This window comes from Triticum aestivum, chromosome 4B (genome assembly GCF_018294505.1).
Source record: "Triticum aestivum cultivar Chinese Spring chromosome 4B, IWGSC CS RefSeq v2.1, whole genome shotgun sequence".
NCBI lineage: Eukaryota > Viridiplantae > Streptophyta > Magnoliopsida > Poales > Poaceae > Triticum > Triticum aestivum.
The window spans coordinates 526,103,767-526,120,447 of record NC_057804.1 but is presented as its reverse complement, the minus strand read 5'-3'; the positions used below and the strand labels follow the sequence as shown (position 1 = coordinate 526,120,447).

The 16,681-nt window shown below is 46.4% G+C and overlaps 2 protein-coding genes across 2 annotated transcripts; both read left to right on the top strand.

Moving 5' to 3' along the window:
* The first annotated feature begins 1,255 nt into the window (after window positions 1-1,255).
* On the top strand, window positions 1,256-4,705 carry LOC123093084 (mitochondrial outer membrane protein porin 5). Its single transcript, XM_044514981.1, has 6 exons — window positions 1,256-1,478; window positions 1,574-1,641; window positions 3,513-3,623; window positions 3,711-3,797; window positions 3,882-4,090; window positions 4,172-4,705. The coding sequence occupies exons 1-6, from the start codon at window positions 1,427-1,429 to the stop codon at window positions 4,476-4,478; spliced, it is 834 nt and encodes a 277-aa protein (XP_044370916.1). The 5' UTR covers window positions 1,256-1,426; the 3' UTR covers window positions 4,479-4,705.
* A 6,482-nt stretch (window positions 4,706-11,187) lies between these two features.
* LOC123093083 (adenylyl-sulfate kinase 3) lies at window positions 11,188-16,355 on the top strand. The gene is made up of 7 exons (XM_044514980.1): window positions 11,188-11,628; window positions 12,533-12,673; window positions 13,695-13,844; window positions 13,914-14,032; window positions 14,102-14,186; window positions 14,325-14,371; window positions 15,885-16,355. Exons 1-7 carry the CDS (start codon window positions 11,418-11,420, stop codon window positions 15,981-15,983), a joined length of 852 nt encoding a protein of 283 aa, XP_044370915.1. The 5' UTR covers window positions 11,188-11,417; the 3' UTR covers window positions 15,984-16,355.
* The last annotated feature ends 326 nt before the right edge of the window (window positions 16,356-16,681 follow it).

Genomic DNA, 16,681 nt, shown 5'->3' with positions numbered 1-16,681 from the left:
ACTCCCTTTGTATGAAAATATAAATGACTTTGCCAGTTCTTGTTCAACTGTTTGACATAGAAGACTTAAGGCCGGTAAAAACACTAGTAATTATGCCGACAAATCCTTTTTTAGGGAAGGCCATCATGGCTAGCTTCATAAAATCAAATCACACTTACATCATCCGCTAAGAATTTGACGATAAAGCTCAGAGGCGAATCGAACCGCTCTGAAGGTTGGTTCTCTCGTCTCCGTTCAGCTACCACATGCACTACTACATTAGAACCCCTATTACAAAATTCGATATAAGCCTTCCTGAAACTTACCAACTCACCATGACACGAAGGTAAAATTGATGCCGCCACCATTGAGCAGCCCTCATCTTCCTTCAAAGCTTGGTCAACTGTGATATTGTCCATATGGTCGGAATGTTGTTGCATCCCATCTTTGTTACAAGTTTCAGTCCTTTAAGCAATGCCGCCGCTTCCGCTGAAACCACGTCAGGAACATGCTCAATTACTGTCGTTGAGGCCGCAAGAAACTGCCCCATGTAATACCATATTACAGCGCCACAAGATCCTCTATCTATAACCGTGATCAAAAAATGAGGCATCCACGTTGATCAAAATTTGGCCAGCTAGGCCTTTGCTCCACTGGTTCAGTCTTGGAGTTGAAGTTGGGTTCCCGGCAGCCCGCACATAGCCGAGCGGCCAGGGATCCGGCTTGCCTCCCCATGCTCCCATCCGTGCTCCCACTTCATTCTATGACTGTCTTTCTTCCTTTTTTCCTTTCTAATCTAATCATGGCCTTCCCCCCTCCCCCCGATTTTAATGGGATGGGCCCGAGCCTTATTTTGTTCCAATCAAATCAAGCCGTACGCGGGAGCACGGATGGGCACGCGCGTGGGGCTCAGGCAAGTCTCGTCCAGCGGCCAGCGCCTGGACCTCTGGACCAGTTTGTCTTGGGGGTAGCACCATTTCTTCTATTACAACACATCCCCTCTGCCACCATAGATATCGGTAAGTGGTCGCTACTATTTCTGAGAAATGAACTGATTCCGTATAAGGATTTGACAAGGTGAGTCACATAACAAGAGCATCGAGTTCATGCCAAGTAATCCTAATGGAACATATAAGGTGCCCTTTCATTCTCATGCCAAAAAGGAAGGAAAGAAAGAGAACAAGATTCGGTGCGTTGTTCACGAAAGAAAGAACGATCTGGAGCGTCCGATGCTGGGATCGCGAGATCGTGCGGCCACGGGGCTCCGGATAGGCGGAGCAGCCCCCTCCAACGGGTCCTCCTGCCTTTCGCACGGCTCACGCGATTACTAGTGGCGGAACGGGACTCGCTTGCATCTCCCTCTGACCCTCTCCACCCTTTTTTGTTCCTCGCTCCTCCTCGGCGGCCGCCTCCCCGCAGCCCCTCCCCCCACGCCGCCGCCGCCGCCATGGCCATGAAGGGACCCGGCCTCTTCACCGACATCGGCAAGAAGGCCAAGGGTACCTACCTCTCCTCCCTGTCCTCCTCTGCACTGCATCTCCTCTCTCTAATCTGTTCCTCGGTCTCTCCCGTCTGACGTCTCCGTGATCTGCAGATCTGCTCACCAGGGACTACACCTACGACCAGAAGCTCTCCGTCTCCACCGTCAGCTCCTCCGGAGTGGTAAGGATCCCCCCGATCCCGCCCCGCTCCCGCGGCTCGATTTGATGATGCTGGTGTTTGTCGCATGTTTTACGATCTAGTTACCGCCCTCCGATGGTTCCTCGAGGACCATGAGTAGATTGGGCTCCTGGGTTTTCCAGCACTCCTGTTTGCTCCGAATCTCCGCGGCTGTTGCATATTGATGTTAGTATTTTGAATGAATGCGGATGGAGGCCGTGCGCTTCGTACTCTTATTGTGTGCTAGCTGCTTGGTGCGTAGCCTGATGGGGGAAGGGGAATCTCGTTGTATCCTTGTACAGCAATGTGGTCACATGTTGGCTGAGGTTGATTGGGGGAACAAGGCCATCACTCGAGCTGAGCAATGCCTTCTGGCTGAGCATCGTGGTTAAGACGCTGCCGGTGGCCTACTCTGTTGCTGGCTCCCTTGTGGCAACAATTGCTGGCCCTTTTTACGAATGGTTATGCAAATTTCTTGTAGAGTTGGTCCTTGCCCTGCTGGCAGGCGCTGGGTTTTGGAATTAATTAAGGCACACGCTTAGTTTCCAGGACTCAAGACCGAACACAAACTGTTGCCAATTTTGTGATTTCAGAAGCTTTTAATATGTGATTATTGCACTTGCCAAACTGTTGACGGTGGAATTGTCTGACCAACACAAATATTGTTCTTGTTTGAAATTGTTAAGAGCGTTGACACTTTGCATATACACCTTCTGGCCTATACAATTGCTTCTTGGGATGATGGCTATGGTCAAAGGTTTCTTCTAGGATAAATACAGGCTGTTGCTACAAAAGTTAAATGCTCGTCTACTGCCGTAGAAGTTCTTTTCTATTGCATAAGTTTTTTAAACGCTTGTGTCATCATATCTCAAAATATACATCAACTGAATTAACTAATCAAAAGATTGTGATACATCTGTCTACTACATATAATATACGATAACTGAATTGAATTCCTCAGCAACTTAAGAGGTAATCTCTGAGAACTTGGATCTTTATAAGAGTATATGAAGATATGTTTTAGTTGAATATACTGATTTAACCAAAAAACTGTTGTAGCCGTGTAATTTATGTGTTTGTTTGTGCTAGGAATTGATTATTTTGATTCATTAGCTTGTTCTTTCAAATGCGTCGGTGTTTTGAGGAAATGAAGTATTTTGATAAGACAAACACTGTTTGCCATGTTACTTTCCCCAATGACATGTGCATTATGGAACTTCAGTATTTTAGCGTCTCAATATTCCAGTAAGGTCAGTCTTGTTATAGCAATATTTTTGCGTTTACCTAGATCTTTGAGCACGGACCATCTGTTTAACTGAAAATCTTCTTATAATATGCTTGGCTTACCGTTTTCTTCCCATATTTTTTTTTTCTAGAGTTAAGAATAACATGCAGATTGGTGAGTCAGTATCTTCAGTGTAAACCTACGTTCGACGTGTCAGCAAGAGTCTGTTCTCATGATAAGCAATTATCCACTACACAACCAAAATTATTAAGTGAAAATTTAAATAATCTTTATCTTCAGTTTCAGAATATAAATTAGATGATTTTATGATATAGCCACCCTGTAGTTTGTTTGAGCTACAGAAAGAATTGTATTTAATTAATTTGCATTTGGAAATGTGCTTATTTTGTTCTTGTATGGTTTATATTTCCCCGTGCACTTCTCTACCATTGATATGAAATCATGTATTATATCTTTGACTGATGTGTACTAAAGTGCAAGTTGAACTAAGTGCATATATCCTTTTTTGTGACCCTTTGCCTGATTCTTACTAATCCGTATATTATGTAACTTGCAATACTGGATCACTGTTTCTGTTATCTGAATTTATTTGCCTTTAATGAACCTGTAATTCATGTATATTGTTCAGGCCGTCACTTCCACAGCTGTGAAGAAAGGAGGGCTTTATTCTCTTGATGTAGCATCAGCTTACAAGTATAAGAATAATCTTGTTGATGTTAAAGTGGATACAGAATCAAATGTAAGTGATATTGAATACTCAGATTTATGTTTTCCCTCTCTTAAGCCAGTATTGTAGCACATTTATATTGTATTTGGCTATTTGCAGATCTCTACTACCTTGACTGTCTTGGATGTCCTGCCATCCACAAAGCTTGTGACATCTGTCAAGTTTCCTGATTACAATGCTGGAAAGGTAATTTCATTTTGGTGTCAGTTGCTGGTTGTTGGAGTGGAAACAGCCTATGAGCTGCCTATGAGCCGAGTTCTTTCTTAACAGGTGGAGGTGCAATACTTCCACGACCATGCAACTTTTGCTGCCGCTGTTGGCATGAAGCCCTCTCCTGTGGTCGATTTTTCTTTGGTAGTAGGCCCTAAAGGACTTGCCTTCGGTGGGGAAGCTGGGTTTGACACTTCTTCAGGAAAGTTTACCAAGTACACTGGTGGTTTCAGTGTAACCAAGCCTGACTTCCATGCTTCAGCTATTCTGTAAGTCCATGCTTTGCTGTGGTTTGTCATGAGTTGAGATTTGAACTAGCATTGATTGATAGATTACACCTGCGTGTACAGGGCCGACAAAGGTGACACCATCAAAGTGTCAGGTGTGTATCACCTTGATGAGAAGCAGAAGGCTTCAGCCGTGGCTGAATTTACCCGGAAGCTCTCAACAAACGAAAACACGCTGACAGTTGGTGGCCTGTACACGGTCGACCCTCAGACAGCTGTGAAGGCAAGGCTCAACAACACTGGAAAGCTTGCTGCCCTCCTCCAGCACGAGGTTAAACCAAAGTCACTCTTGACGATATCTGGTGAGTTCGACACCAAGGCCTTGGACAGGGCACCCAAGTTTGGGCTGTCACTCGCACTCAAGCCTTGACCAGATCATACGTGGATGATGGCGATTGAACATCGGATTCTTTGGTTATTTTTTGTGAAGCTATGGCCAATAATTTGTTCCGCAGACATGTTCTGTTAAATCTCTGGAGGTTTAGGTGCTCTGTGGGCAGGATCCGATAGGCCTTCACCTGGATTTTTGTCCAGGAGTTTACTTTTGATGATCGAAGTACTTCCTCATTGATAGATGAATGCAGCTTGTTTTTTCTACTGTGAGTTCCGAGTAGCTTCCACGGTAGTATGTTACTCGAAGAAGCTACACTTGATTTTCATGCGGTGTTGATTGTTTTTACCGCTAGTTGAGATTTACTGCTTGCTCGGATGTCAAATTTTTTTTTCTTTCTATATATGATTCTTCTTGCGGAGTCTCTTTTTGAATGTTCTTGGTAATTTTCTTTCTTTTTGAACACATTAATATTGGCGATAAGGATTTAGTTGGCTCGGTAATACTTCATTGTGAAAGCAAATGTGTGACTGAGTAGCATTCAAGCCTTCATTTCGTCCAGTCATGTTTTGCCTTGGAGATATTTGATTTCTGTATTGCGCGTAGAAATCATCGTATTTTGTTTATCGGTGGATCACGTCAAAAAACTATGATTTGTGTTTGGGCGCGACCTAAACTTTGATATCAACCGTACCATTCAGCCGTTAAGAAAGATTATCATCACATAGATCGAGTCAGGAAAAATGCACAAGCGTGCCAACCGAAACGTGACTCTGATACCACAAACTGAAAGAAAGCATGTGACTTGGATGATCCATCCACCAGGCCACCACTCTCGCATGGGATCCTTATAATTATCTCGCCAGAACCACTTGTATCCTGATGCTCATATTTTATGTACACCCGTGTATCTTGTTAAGGAATTTTATATGCAATTGTGCATCTTGATAAGAATTTTTGTATACAATTACGTATCTTCATAAGAAATTTTATATGCTGCTGTGTATCTTTACAAGTACTTTCATATACACCTAACTTTATAAGAAATCAGGTGAGATTCGTGGATGCCACTATCCCGGTCACCTTCGCCCTGTGATCACCAGACACGTTGGAAACATGGATGTCACTATCCTACTCCGTTCGGAAATAAGGGCACCTCTAAACGGATATTTAAAGTGCCCGCGTCCGTTCGAACCGGGTGGTCCGGGCGTATTTTGCCATCCAATACAGTACCTCATCCGTTCGCGCAGTGGTTCAGACGCCATTTTTCCTGCAAACCGGGAGGGGAGGAGGGGTGTGGGTGTCGGGACCGCTGCCACACCCGCGTCCGACACCCTACCCCAAAACTCTTTTCCTCGTCGGCGCCCTTTTCCCACCCGAAGCGATCAGCGCCGCTCCAGGGCGTCAACCGCATTCATGCAGACTCAGAGCAGACACATCTCTCACTGGAGCCGACATTGAAGCGGCACGCCGCCCGCTGTACTCGCCTTCTCTCCTCATCGAAACGACATTCGTTCGTCCGCCTCCCTCCATTAAGCTAGTGTGTTTGGCGAGGAATCTACTCCGACACCTGCATGCGAGCATAACACGTCCGTCCACCTGCCGTCCGACATTAAACACCCCGTCGCTTGGTGCTTGGTATCCGCCCTCTATTTAACTGTGGCGAGACGCTCGACAACAACCGCATCACACCTCCTCTCCCGATTCCGATATCCTCTATGCACCACACCCGCCATGCCCTCAAGCTCCAAAGTCCTGTGGGACGGCCTCCCAACGGACAGAAGTAGGAACTCTTAGGCATTGCGACCGCTTGGCAGGCCCACTGAACCTGTTGAATACAGGCTGGCTTATTGGCGAGCTCTCTGAAGGGCACCGACACAGAAGAGTGAATCGACGACGGCATCACCATGGGCGAGGCGCATGCTCACTTCATCGTCATGGTGATGGAAGAGTGGGAGGAGGCGTTCCGGCAGGCGTAGGCCGACTAGAGGTGCAACCTCCGACTCCTTGACGAGCATCGGCTCGCGGAGGAGCAAATCGTTGGCATCATCATGGTGGACATGGACGAGCAGAAGGCGTTGCTCCTGTCCTATCATGCCGCCTGTGACATCCGTCGCGAGCGACGGTGGCTACGTGTCCTGCAGACGGAGAAAGAAGCTATGTTCGCGGAGATCGACGCGGCAACGGAGAAATTTGACGACGGCGCTGACGACGTCGCCCACTTCGCGTCGGCCGCGCCGCGCCGCCACGACGATGAGATCGGCACGTCCACGACTGCCGCCGATAGTGAGGGAAGGAACATGGGGGCCCACCAACGCTTGGGTCCCAGAAGACTACCGCCCACCATCTTGCCATGCCTCAAAGCAGGTGAGCTTGCCTGCTTCGCAGAGGCGGAGGCGGAGGCCACTTTTCTTCCCCTCATGCTGAAGCTAGACTCGGTGGGCTCATCGCCGGCCGGTGAGCTTGCCCGCTTTGCAGAGGTGAAAGCTAGTCTTCCCTTCCCGCTATGGCGTCAGTTCCAGGGCCTCATGGCCGGACGACGAGCTTGCTGTTGGATATGGGGAAGATATGTCATGGAAAACGGGCACCCCCGATTTTTAGGCTAGATTAGAATAGGGTTTAGTTGAAATATATATAAAAGAATATAATGAATGTGCTTCGGTTTAGATGAAAATCATCTGTTTTTATGTAAAAATTATCTAATTTTGAATGAAAGTTGTCGAGTTTGTTTAAATTTGCATCGAATGTGATCCACGTTTGCGGTTAACTTTGGGTGGCCGGCTCCCATATCAGTGTTTGGACTAGTCCTGGCCATGGGTAGCCCGGCCCGGCCCGACGCTGCTCCCGGGCCAGGCCTAGGCCTAGGTGTTGAGCCCGAAGGCCAGACCGGCCGGGCCCGGGCTCGTTGTTTTTGCGCTTTACTGAAGAGGCCCGGCCCGAGGCCCAGCGAGCTTTTGTAGTGGCGGGCCGGGCTTGGTCCTAAAAAGTAGCCCCGACGGCCGGGCCGGACCGGGCTCGGGCTTGAGTTTTCTACCTCGGGCTTGGTCTGGACCTCTATACGGACCGGTCCACGGACGGATGCAGTGTCAAGTGACACCGATTTAGTGCAAATTTAAACTAACAACATCATTTATTTGTTTTTGGCATTTTACTGCACTAGAGTTTTACCAAAACATTTGGATACTGGCATACAATCCTAAGATCTTGACACAACGTTCGATTCAGTATTTCGGAGGTGTTGAAAGGGGTCGGGTGAGCGTGCGTTCATAGGGTTGAGTGTGTGTGTGTGTGTGTGTGTAGCATCCGCGCTTGTACATGTTAGGAAAATAATTTTTGATACTTTCTTATTTGGCGAGGGAAGATAGTGATAAATCGTACTCCACGGGCGTTTACGGGCTTAGAGCATCTTCAGCCGCGCCCCCAACAGGCCTCCCCAGGCGAAATTTTAGCGCCGGTGGCCGAAAATCGGCCCAGTCGCGTCCCCAGGACCTCGTTTAGGGTCGGTTTGGGCCAAATCCAGAGCCGGCGATCTCGTCCCGAACCCAAGCGACCGGGTGTCGCCTGGGGGCGCCGGCAAAAGCGAAAAGCGGCGTGGGGCCGCTTTGTCGGCGAGAGGAGGCCCTTTTCCCGCCGTTTCCTCCCGCTTCACCCCCTCGGTTTCCCTCTCTTCTCCATTCCTCCCGCCAAACCCTGCCTCTTCCCTACCCTTCCGCCCGCCATGCCGCCGAAGAAGTACGTGATGCCCCGCGCCGCGACGGATCCCACAGCCGCCGCCGTCGCCCAGTCGAAGCAAAGGAAGCCGAGGGCGCCGCCGTCCAAGCCCCTGGGCATGAGCAACGCCGACTGGAAGGCGGATGTGGAGCGCCGGGAGGCAGCCACCGCCGATAGGCGCAACACCGCCGCCGCCGCCCAGCCCGACTGACGATGCCTCCGCGACGCCCAGCCCCTCCGACGATGCCTCCGCGATGCCCAGCAGCACAGAAGCCGTGCCGACCAGTCCGGAAGTCGCGCCGACCAGTCCGGAAGCCGCTCCGACTCCTCCCAGCCCGCGTACGCCGCCGACGACGACGGAAGTCGAGCTCGACGTTTGATGCATTCCTTCCGCGTCCTTCCTTTTTTGTGCGCCGAACTACTGCGTTTTCTTTCATTTGATCGCCAAACTGTGGCACCGAATCGCCGAACTATTGCGATGATCGCCGGATTATGACTTTTTTTTGGAGCGGAAATGATCGAGTTTGAATATGGGGCGCCTTGGGGGACGGCACCTTGGGGCGTGGCTGGGAAGAAACGAACCCCAAAGACCAATCTAGTGCCGCTTCGCCCCAGGTCGTTTTTTTTGGCGCCCTGAAGGGCTGAACGGCTGGAGATGCTCTTATCTCTGAAATGGAATTCCTGGGGGAGGGGGTTGAAGAGAAGTTAAGGAAGGGTCCGTAGCGGTTCTGTAACAGGCCGTACGTGTAGAATTTTTGATTTTACTAGGTAATTGCCCGTGCGTTGAAACGGATAAATATTTTATATTTAATCATTGTGATTTATTTAGCATGGTTTTCGCATTGTGCTACAGAACCGAAATAAAAGATGCGAGCTCATAATTTGTCAAATGAGTACACAACAACTATCATTTCCCTTTTTTTCAGCTATGACACAAAGCAGCGTCCAATCTTTCAATTCCTATTTCAACTATCTTGGCAATATAGCTATATTTCTAGTGGTTATAATACCAACAGTGCACTAAAGTGCACCATAGAGTCATGCCACACCATACGCATCAATTCACAAGCAACTGATTTGAAGATGTGAAAGTAAAAAAGGAAAATCTAGTATACCTTTGGCACCCGCAAAAGAATCAGTAGAACTTTGGATGAAGAAAGTACATCGGAAGGTCTTGTTAGTTGCAACTCTGGCACAAGAGTACTCCTGCAAACAAAAATATTTTGGCAGTGTGTATTTATCTATAATAGATCAAGGGCAAGCAAAAGCAATCGTTCCCAGATGCCCTGAATCTTCCCCGGCAAAGACCTTGCATTACAAGTTGTTACAGCAGAGAATCACCATGTATGTTGCCGCCTACACGACCTGCAGCAGCAAATAATGCACACCGGCTCAATATAGGGAGTTGCAGAGAGTAAGCGAGCTGCCGCTCCACACGAGTTGCCGCTGTACTGACATCCAGTAATAAGTATGTTCTTTTCAAGTAGAAGGGATGAGATTAATTAGATTTTTCACTTTTGTATATTGGCACCTTGAATTCCAGTAGTGCTTGCACTTAGTTTTGGCCGGGCTGCACTATCATGTTCACAATGGAACACAACGTCAATACCTTTACATAAAAATTTACAGGGGAATATGAGCTGCCAACCAGCATTCATGTACACTTTGATCTGAGAACCTGCTGTAGGCAAGTGAAAACTGCTTCTGAATTTCAGAAAGGAAATGGAAAAAGGGTATGTGTTATATACCTTCAGAGTTTGTCTTCATCGAAAACCTTTCCAAGCGAACAACTATGAATTAAGAAACTGTATTTATAATGCACAAACATTCTCTTCGTAAAATCCATGCATTAACCATCGGGGAGCTCTTCCATATATATCCTTGAAAAAATAGTGTGGCAGGCTTATGTTAGCGACAACTGAAGAGCACACGGATATTTAACATAGCATCCCAGTAGCAAGGATAAATATTAAGAAACAATATGCACTATAACACAACTAATTAATCAGAGCAATTCACTTCCTGTAACTGAAGATAGGCATTCAATCACACTACAATCACAACTGCATATGCATCTTGAATGCCACAATTTGAGCATCATGCACGCCTAGCCAACAAATTGATTGTAGTCGGATAAAACTGAAGCAGGTCCCCTTGGAGTAACACCTTTGCAAGGCATGGTTTTCTGAGAAATGACGATTCAGACTACAGCCAAAGAAATAGAAGTACCAAACTGTCACAGATCGCATTGTGTGCTATGGGAGCTTGCTGAGGGTAGGGTTGTCCTTGTAGGAAAGGAACAAAATTAAAAAAAAAAAGCAAACACACCTGACATTAGACCTGATCACATGGGCAGTCAAGCTGCTCCTTTAGGAAACCTTGGGCGTATAGGAGCCAGAGAGGCTGTCCGCTACCCCATCTGTGGTTGTCGGTGTTGCGACCCTTCTTGCTGCAAGGGGGGATTAAGGAGTTGTCGCCGCTGCTGGAAGGTCCATGGTGGAGGACATGGGAGAAGATGATGATATGGAGAGGAGACTCTTCCTGGCCCTGCCTCCACTGGTCTTGTTCCCTGGAGAGCGGGACAAGAGTAGGTGATTACTGATCGTTCGAGGCCTCTCTCAATTGGCTCTCGCACAGCGAGCCGCCATCGCCCCTTGTTCCCTGGTGACACCATCGCCAATGGTCGCAGAAAGGGAGAAGAGATGACTGGGCGTACGTCAAGAGAGAGTTGAGAAGAGGTGCTGACCTGCAAGAGCTCGTTGTCATCTGCATCATGGATTGCCGCTGCCGCCCCGAGAGAGATGATGAGATGTGTTTCGGGAGGAAAATAGGGTTAGTGGAGAAAAAGCTGAGGGGGTTGAGGGAGGGGTCAAACCGGTTGAGTGGACACATTGACGAAAAAACCAGGGAAGGGTAAACGAAAAAAATCGGTGGAGGAGGGACGTGCGGGAGGAGGGCACACGAAGGACAACGACGTAAGAGGGGAAACGGAACGCTCCGTTTCTTTTAGGTAGTAGAGAAGATTAGTTCTGGACGAAGCAGTGGCTGTGTACGAGTCGATCACGTCACGCACGCGGCCAGGCTGTGCTGGGAGCTTCGTCCCCCTCCACTCCCGTCAGCTCCCCGGGCCTGCCCCGCCCCGCCCCGCCCCCACTCCGCCGCCGACGTAAGCACACACACCCAGCAGCCTCCCCTCCCCTCCCCTCAAGATCCAAGGCACGCTCGCTCGCCCCCTACCCGCCCCCGCGCAATGCCCCGCTCCTGACCATGTCCTCGCTCTCGATCCCGCCTCCGCTCCTGCGGCCCTCGCACTCCCCATCTCCGGCGGCAGCGGCAGCGGCGAATTGGAGGAAGCGCGCGGTGCCGGCGCGCGTGCGCGTGCGCGCGCGCGCTCCGGTGGCGGCACTGGCCGGCGACGGCGGGTGCGCGGGGACCGGGATGGAGCAGCATCTCCAGGCGAGCGCCTCCGGCAGCCCAGGTTCGTGCGGTCGGTGTGTCAGTGACGCCAGAATTATTGGAATCTCCAAAAGGGGTCGCGTAGGATAGGATAAGTGGGACTGGAATCTCGCGTCCTATCCACTTCGCCGCTTTATTATCACACAAGTAGTAGTACCAACATTTTGTGTTCCGATTAGGAGGTGATACTTTACTGATAATAAAATCGTAAAACGTACTAGAACTGAAGGACCTTGATTGCCGATGGATTTGCTGATTTCCGTGGAGGAAAAGGAAGAACTCTGCATAGTTGCTCGTAACACTCGGTTTCGGTCTGATGGCTCTTAAGTTATCTACTTGCTGTATGAACTAGTGAAAGTACAATTGACTGTAGTATTGTACTGTACAAGTTAATTAATATACTTGCAATTTATGGCGACCATGCTTGAGATAAAATGTTAGGTTCACATATTCAGTTCCATGTAAGGAATTTTGGGTAAAGGTTACATTCAAACCTGTCTGGCTGATGGTCATGTTGTCACCTGCATGGCGAAGTCTAAGTAGAAAGACATAAAAGCTATTTGGTTTCAGTGTTACATTTGGAGCATGGAGAATCATATTCTTCCAAAAAAAATATCAAGTTGGTATCTAATAATGTGAAGGAAAAGTTATACTAAGGAGCCGTTCGGTAATCCTGCAGCTCCATGAAATCTGAGGAGCTGCAGAGCACCTCTTTCCCAACTCCACATTTTTTAACTGCTGCTCCACCAACTCCGGGAGTGGAGTACCTCCGAACAGGCCCTAAATTACACGGCTTACACACCTTTGCTATTTCGATGTTGCCTATCCTTTTCTATAATTTTTTTGGTACTTCCTTTCAAATGGGGTACCGGTGGTCAAAAGCAGGAATAGAGTCATGCTAACCATTTCCTGATACCCATTATCAGTGCGAGAGAAGCCTGTCATGTCAAACATTGGGAAATCCACTAATATTCTATGGCATGACTGCCCAATTGGACAACCTGAGCGACAGAAATTGCTGGGGCAGAAAGGATGTGTCATATGGATCACAGGACTCAGCGGTTCAGGTATATTTTCAGCGGATTATATATTGATTTTCACCTGGTATCACCTTTTACATTCTTGGTGAAGTATCTATGGCACTGTTGCTCTCTGTTGTCAAAATGGTTTCTTTCTGTTATGGTCACGTAGACTCTTGTTGATGTGTTGGTTGTGTTACAACAGAGGAATTGGTCCAATCTTAGCGTTCAATCTTCATCAATATATTGATGATGGTTTAGAGATGTTTCCCTATAGACGACGCGACATTTACACTGGTATGTCTAACCAAATGAAGTTTGAGATTTGAGCATTCACACAATTTGGGCACTTCTTTCATAGGTTGATAAGCTCCTCTGGGTGTTATGCTCATATCAGTTTGGTGTTTGCTGTATAAGCAGTTAGCTTCTTGATGATCATGAATATACAGAACATAGCGTTGCTATGTTGACACAAAGGGCATTTACAGGCCTTCATACTCGGTGTCATAACGGTCATTTTGTATGTTTTGGCACCAGTACATGATCTTACTGTATTGGCATCACTACCTGATCGTCACTCTCATCTTGCTTCTAGTAGTTCATTTCGAAGTCCATTTTCTCTGTCTTCTAGCATTTTTCCTTCGGTAGATGATGGTTGTTGGATAATGATTAGCACCATATTGTATACTGAGTATGAGATTAGTCTACGTGGCTATAGTTTTCCTAGCCCGTGGTTCTGAAATACTCCCTCCGTTCACACGTATAAGATTTTTTAAATTTCTTCTGAATCGGATGTATATAGAGTATAGACACGTTTTAATGTGTTTATTCACTCAGTTTAGTCCGTATGTAGTCCATATTGAAATATCCAAAACATCTTGTGAACGGGGGGAGTAGCTCCTGAGCCATTCTATCTAAATTTTATATAAAGGTAAAAGATGAACCTATTTCAGTTGATCTTGGAGTACTATGAACCACGCCTAGGATTACCTTGGTTCTCTTGTAGCTTCAAAATTATCTAACACATAAGGAAGCCATCACGAGGAACTGCCGTGTTTCCATATGTCAGGGAAAAGTACCGTTGCCTGTGCACTGAGTCGGGAATTACACTACAGAGGCCACCACACGTATGTTCTTGATGGTGACAACCTCAGACATGGCCTCAATCGAGATTTAAGCTTCAAGGCAGAAGACCGTACAGAAAATATACGAAGAGTTGGTAAGTTCTGACCAATAAGAGCATCCATTAGAGACGGTTTTATAATGACAGTCGTATATTCTTGTACAGGAGAAGTGGCAAAGCTTTTTGCAGATGCTGGTACCATATGCATTGCTAGTTTGATATCTCCATACAGGAGAGACCGTGATGCATGCCGAGCTCTACTTCCAGATTCTAGATTTATTGAAGTATGCTTATCTTATGATTCCTTGACGCCTCGTTAATGTTAACCATCTAACAGCACACAAACCTTACAGGTATTTATGGATTTGCCACTAGAATTATGTGAAGCTCGTGATCCTAAAGGGTTATACAAGCTTGCACGCACAGGAAAGATTAAAGGTATGGATAGTCTTTGAACCTCTTTTAAACATTGAAGTTCCACATTTTAATGCATTCAGCATCAACTCAAAGAGCTTACCTGCTGAAAGTACAAGAATATTATTATTTTTACTTTAAACGTTGCCTTTTGACAAACAGGGTTCACCGGAGTTGATGATCCATACGAATCACCAGTGAATAGTGAGGTCAGCTTTTGATCATACCTCACCTTCCTACTTTCTTTGAACGAATGACAGAAGAATTTGTCGTTATTTCATTAACAACAACAACAACAACAAAGCCTTTTGTCCCAAACAAGTTGGGGTAGGCTAGAGGTGAAACCCATAAGATCTCGCGACCAACTCATGGCTCTGGCATTAAAAAAAAAGAAATTTCAAGCTGAAAGGAAAATAAACTTCAACTACTCTGAACAGGCATTAGCGCCTGAAAGTGTTCAGTATTGCCTCGGCCCAGCATATAAGAAAATTCTTGTTCTCAGTGATGATGTTGTAGCTGCTCTTTACTTTCTGCTTTAAGATAAGCCTGCATGGTTCTTCGATGAGCAGACACATCTTGTAGCCACCATTCCAGTAAGTTACCTGTGTCCATGAGAATGGGTGCACAAGTTAAACTTTTGAGTCAGGTAGACACCGCATTCCAGATGAAGGACGAATAGTTGCAGTGTAGTGGGAGGTGGATAGGTGATTAATTGTTTCCGAAGATCTCATGCGCAATGGACAGTAGTAATTGTTGGGCCATAGGCCATTCCCTTGCAAACAATGTATTTTGCGCAGCTAGCCAGACAAAGTTTGTTTTCCCCATACGCCTCCCAACCCAACTGGGAGCCGGGTTCCACTATAAGCTTAATGGAACAGAGTTCATAAAACCAAAATAAAAGGGGAACGTCCAGGATGAATCTCAGTAATGGGTGATACATTGTTGTGGGATGCTTGATCAGTATGGCAAAATTCTCAAGCTTGGTCGCTGTGATTGGATTTAATGTTTATCTGCCACTATTGACTCTATTAATCCTTATTCTGTGAATAATGGAAAAATGTAAAAAGTTAACATTGAACAACCTGTAGTGAGTCTATTAGTGTTTTCATATGTTAATGTGTCCAATATTGACTACATAGTACTCCCTCCGTTCCAAATTATAAGATTTTCTAACTTTTTCGGAATTGGATGTATATAGACGCGTTTTAGTGTGTTTGTTCAGCCATTTCAGTCTGTATATAGTCCATATTGAAATATCCAAAACATCTTATAACTCGGAACAGAGGTGATAGATGATATGAGCAACCATTGGTACTTAGCTATGCGCTAGTACAATATGGGATGTCATCCAGATCCCAACTTGTGATATGCCAGCTCTCCCTAGTTTGTTTTCATCTGGATTAATAGAACTGTACCCATCGAGCCCTACTTATTGCTTTCGTTTTTTTCAACCCGAAAGCCCTACTTATTAATTGAGCCTGAGATACATGTCGATTGCTCATATAGGTCACATTTGAATTGTTCATTTACTTTAGACAACAAGTCCAATATTCTAGTAGATGCCTAGATAGCTCATCAGCCATCATTCAGCAGTACCCTAAGTCCTTAACCCTACTGCTGCCTCCACCATGTAAAATGGAAAATTTGTTCATTTGTTTGATTAAACTGAAACGATTCTTCTCTTCAAAAAACTGAGATGGTTCATTTTATGATGTTGTACAGATAGTAATTAAGATGGAAGGTGGGGAATGCCCTTCACCGAAAGCAATGGCCCAGCAAGTTCTGTCCTACCTTGAGAAGAACGGATATCTGCAGGCTTAGCATCTATATATACCCGAGAAGATTGATGTTATTCTTGTGTGTCCATAACTCATGGACACAGGTACAGTCCATTTGGTCACATCCAGAATAAAAGGTGCTGTTATTGAAGCGGCAAGCTGCCTCGATGATCAGTTTGATTGTTCAGCATTGCTCCTCTCCTGTGTGTTGTGCTATTTTAGCTGTAGTTTATGCTTAATCACTTTGGCTGAAATGGTGTGGTGTGCTGTGTTTATTTGTTGGTAATGTATGATTTGATTGTGGGTGTCAAAGTACAAATAAACCGTGCTTGCGTTTTCCGAAAGCTGCTTGTTCGCACACTGAATTGAATTTCCGAGAAGAAAATGCAGCACCAGTGATGTGCTATTCCCTCTAGACACTTGAGATCACACTGTCTGTTGAAAACACGGGGGGAAAATGTTAGTCCTCTCTCCTCTTAGGCAGAGAAAGCACCCCATCAATCACTCCCCACTGACTGTTAAGTACGTTATGTGGTAATGTTGTTTGATTGATCCTGCTGCTTTTTAAGTGTAGTAGTAATAAAAAGTTTTCATGCTCGTGTCATCCCCAACGACAGTTGTTTGCAGTGCAATCTACAATCATGGGCACGAAAGCAGTGAGAGAGCACCCAGGCGGCGAGCCGCAAAGCAGCAGCCGGCCAGCAGGAAATGCACGTTCCGCACCACACATCTGGTGTCCAT

Coding starts and splice junctions, on each gene's coding strand:
- LOC123093084 (XM_044514981.1), top strand. CDS start 1,427: ATGGCCATGAAGGGACCCGGCCTCTTCACCGACATCGGCAAGAAGGCC. Junction 3,798..3,881: donor CTGATTACAATGCTGGAAAG/GTAATTTCATTT, acceptor CTTTCTTAACAG/GTGGAGGTGCAATACTTCCA. Junction 4,091..4,171: donor TTCCATGCTTCAGCTATTCT/GTAAGTCCATGC, acceptor CTGCGTGTACAG/GGCCGACAAAGGTGACACCA.
- LOC123093083 (XM_044514980.1), top strand. CDS start 11,418: ATGTCCTCGCTCTCGATCCCGCCTCCGCTCCTGCGGCCCTCGCACTCC. Junction 11,629..12,532: donor GAGCGCCTCCGGCAGCCCAG/GTTCGTGCGGTC, acceptor ACCCATTATCAG/TGCGAGAGAAGCCTGTCATG. Junction 13,845..13,913: donor AGAAAATATACGAAGAGTTG/GTAAGTTCTGAC, acceptor ATTCTTGTACAG/GAGAAGTGGCAAAGCTTTTT.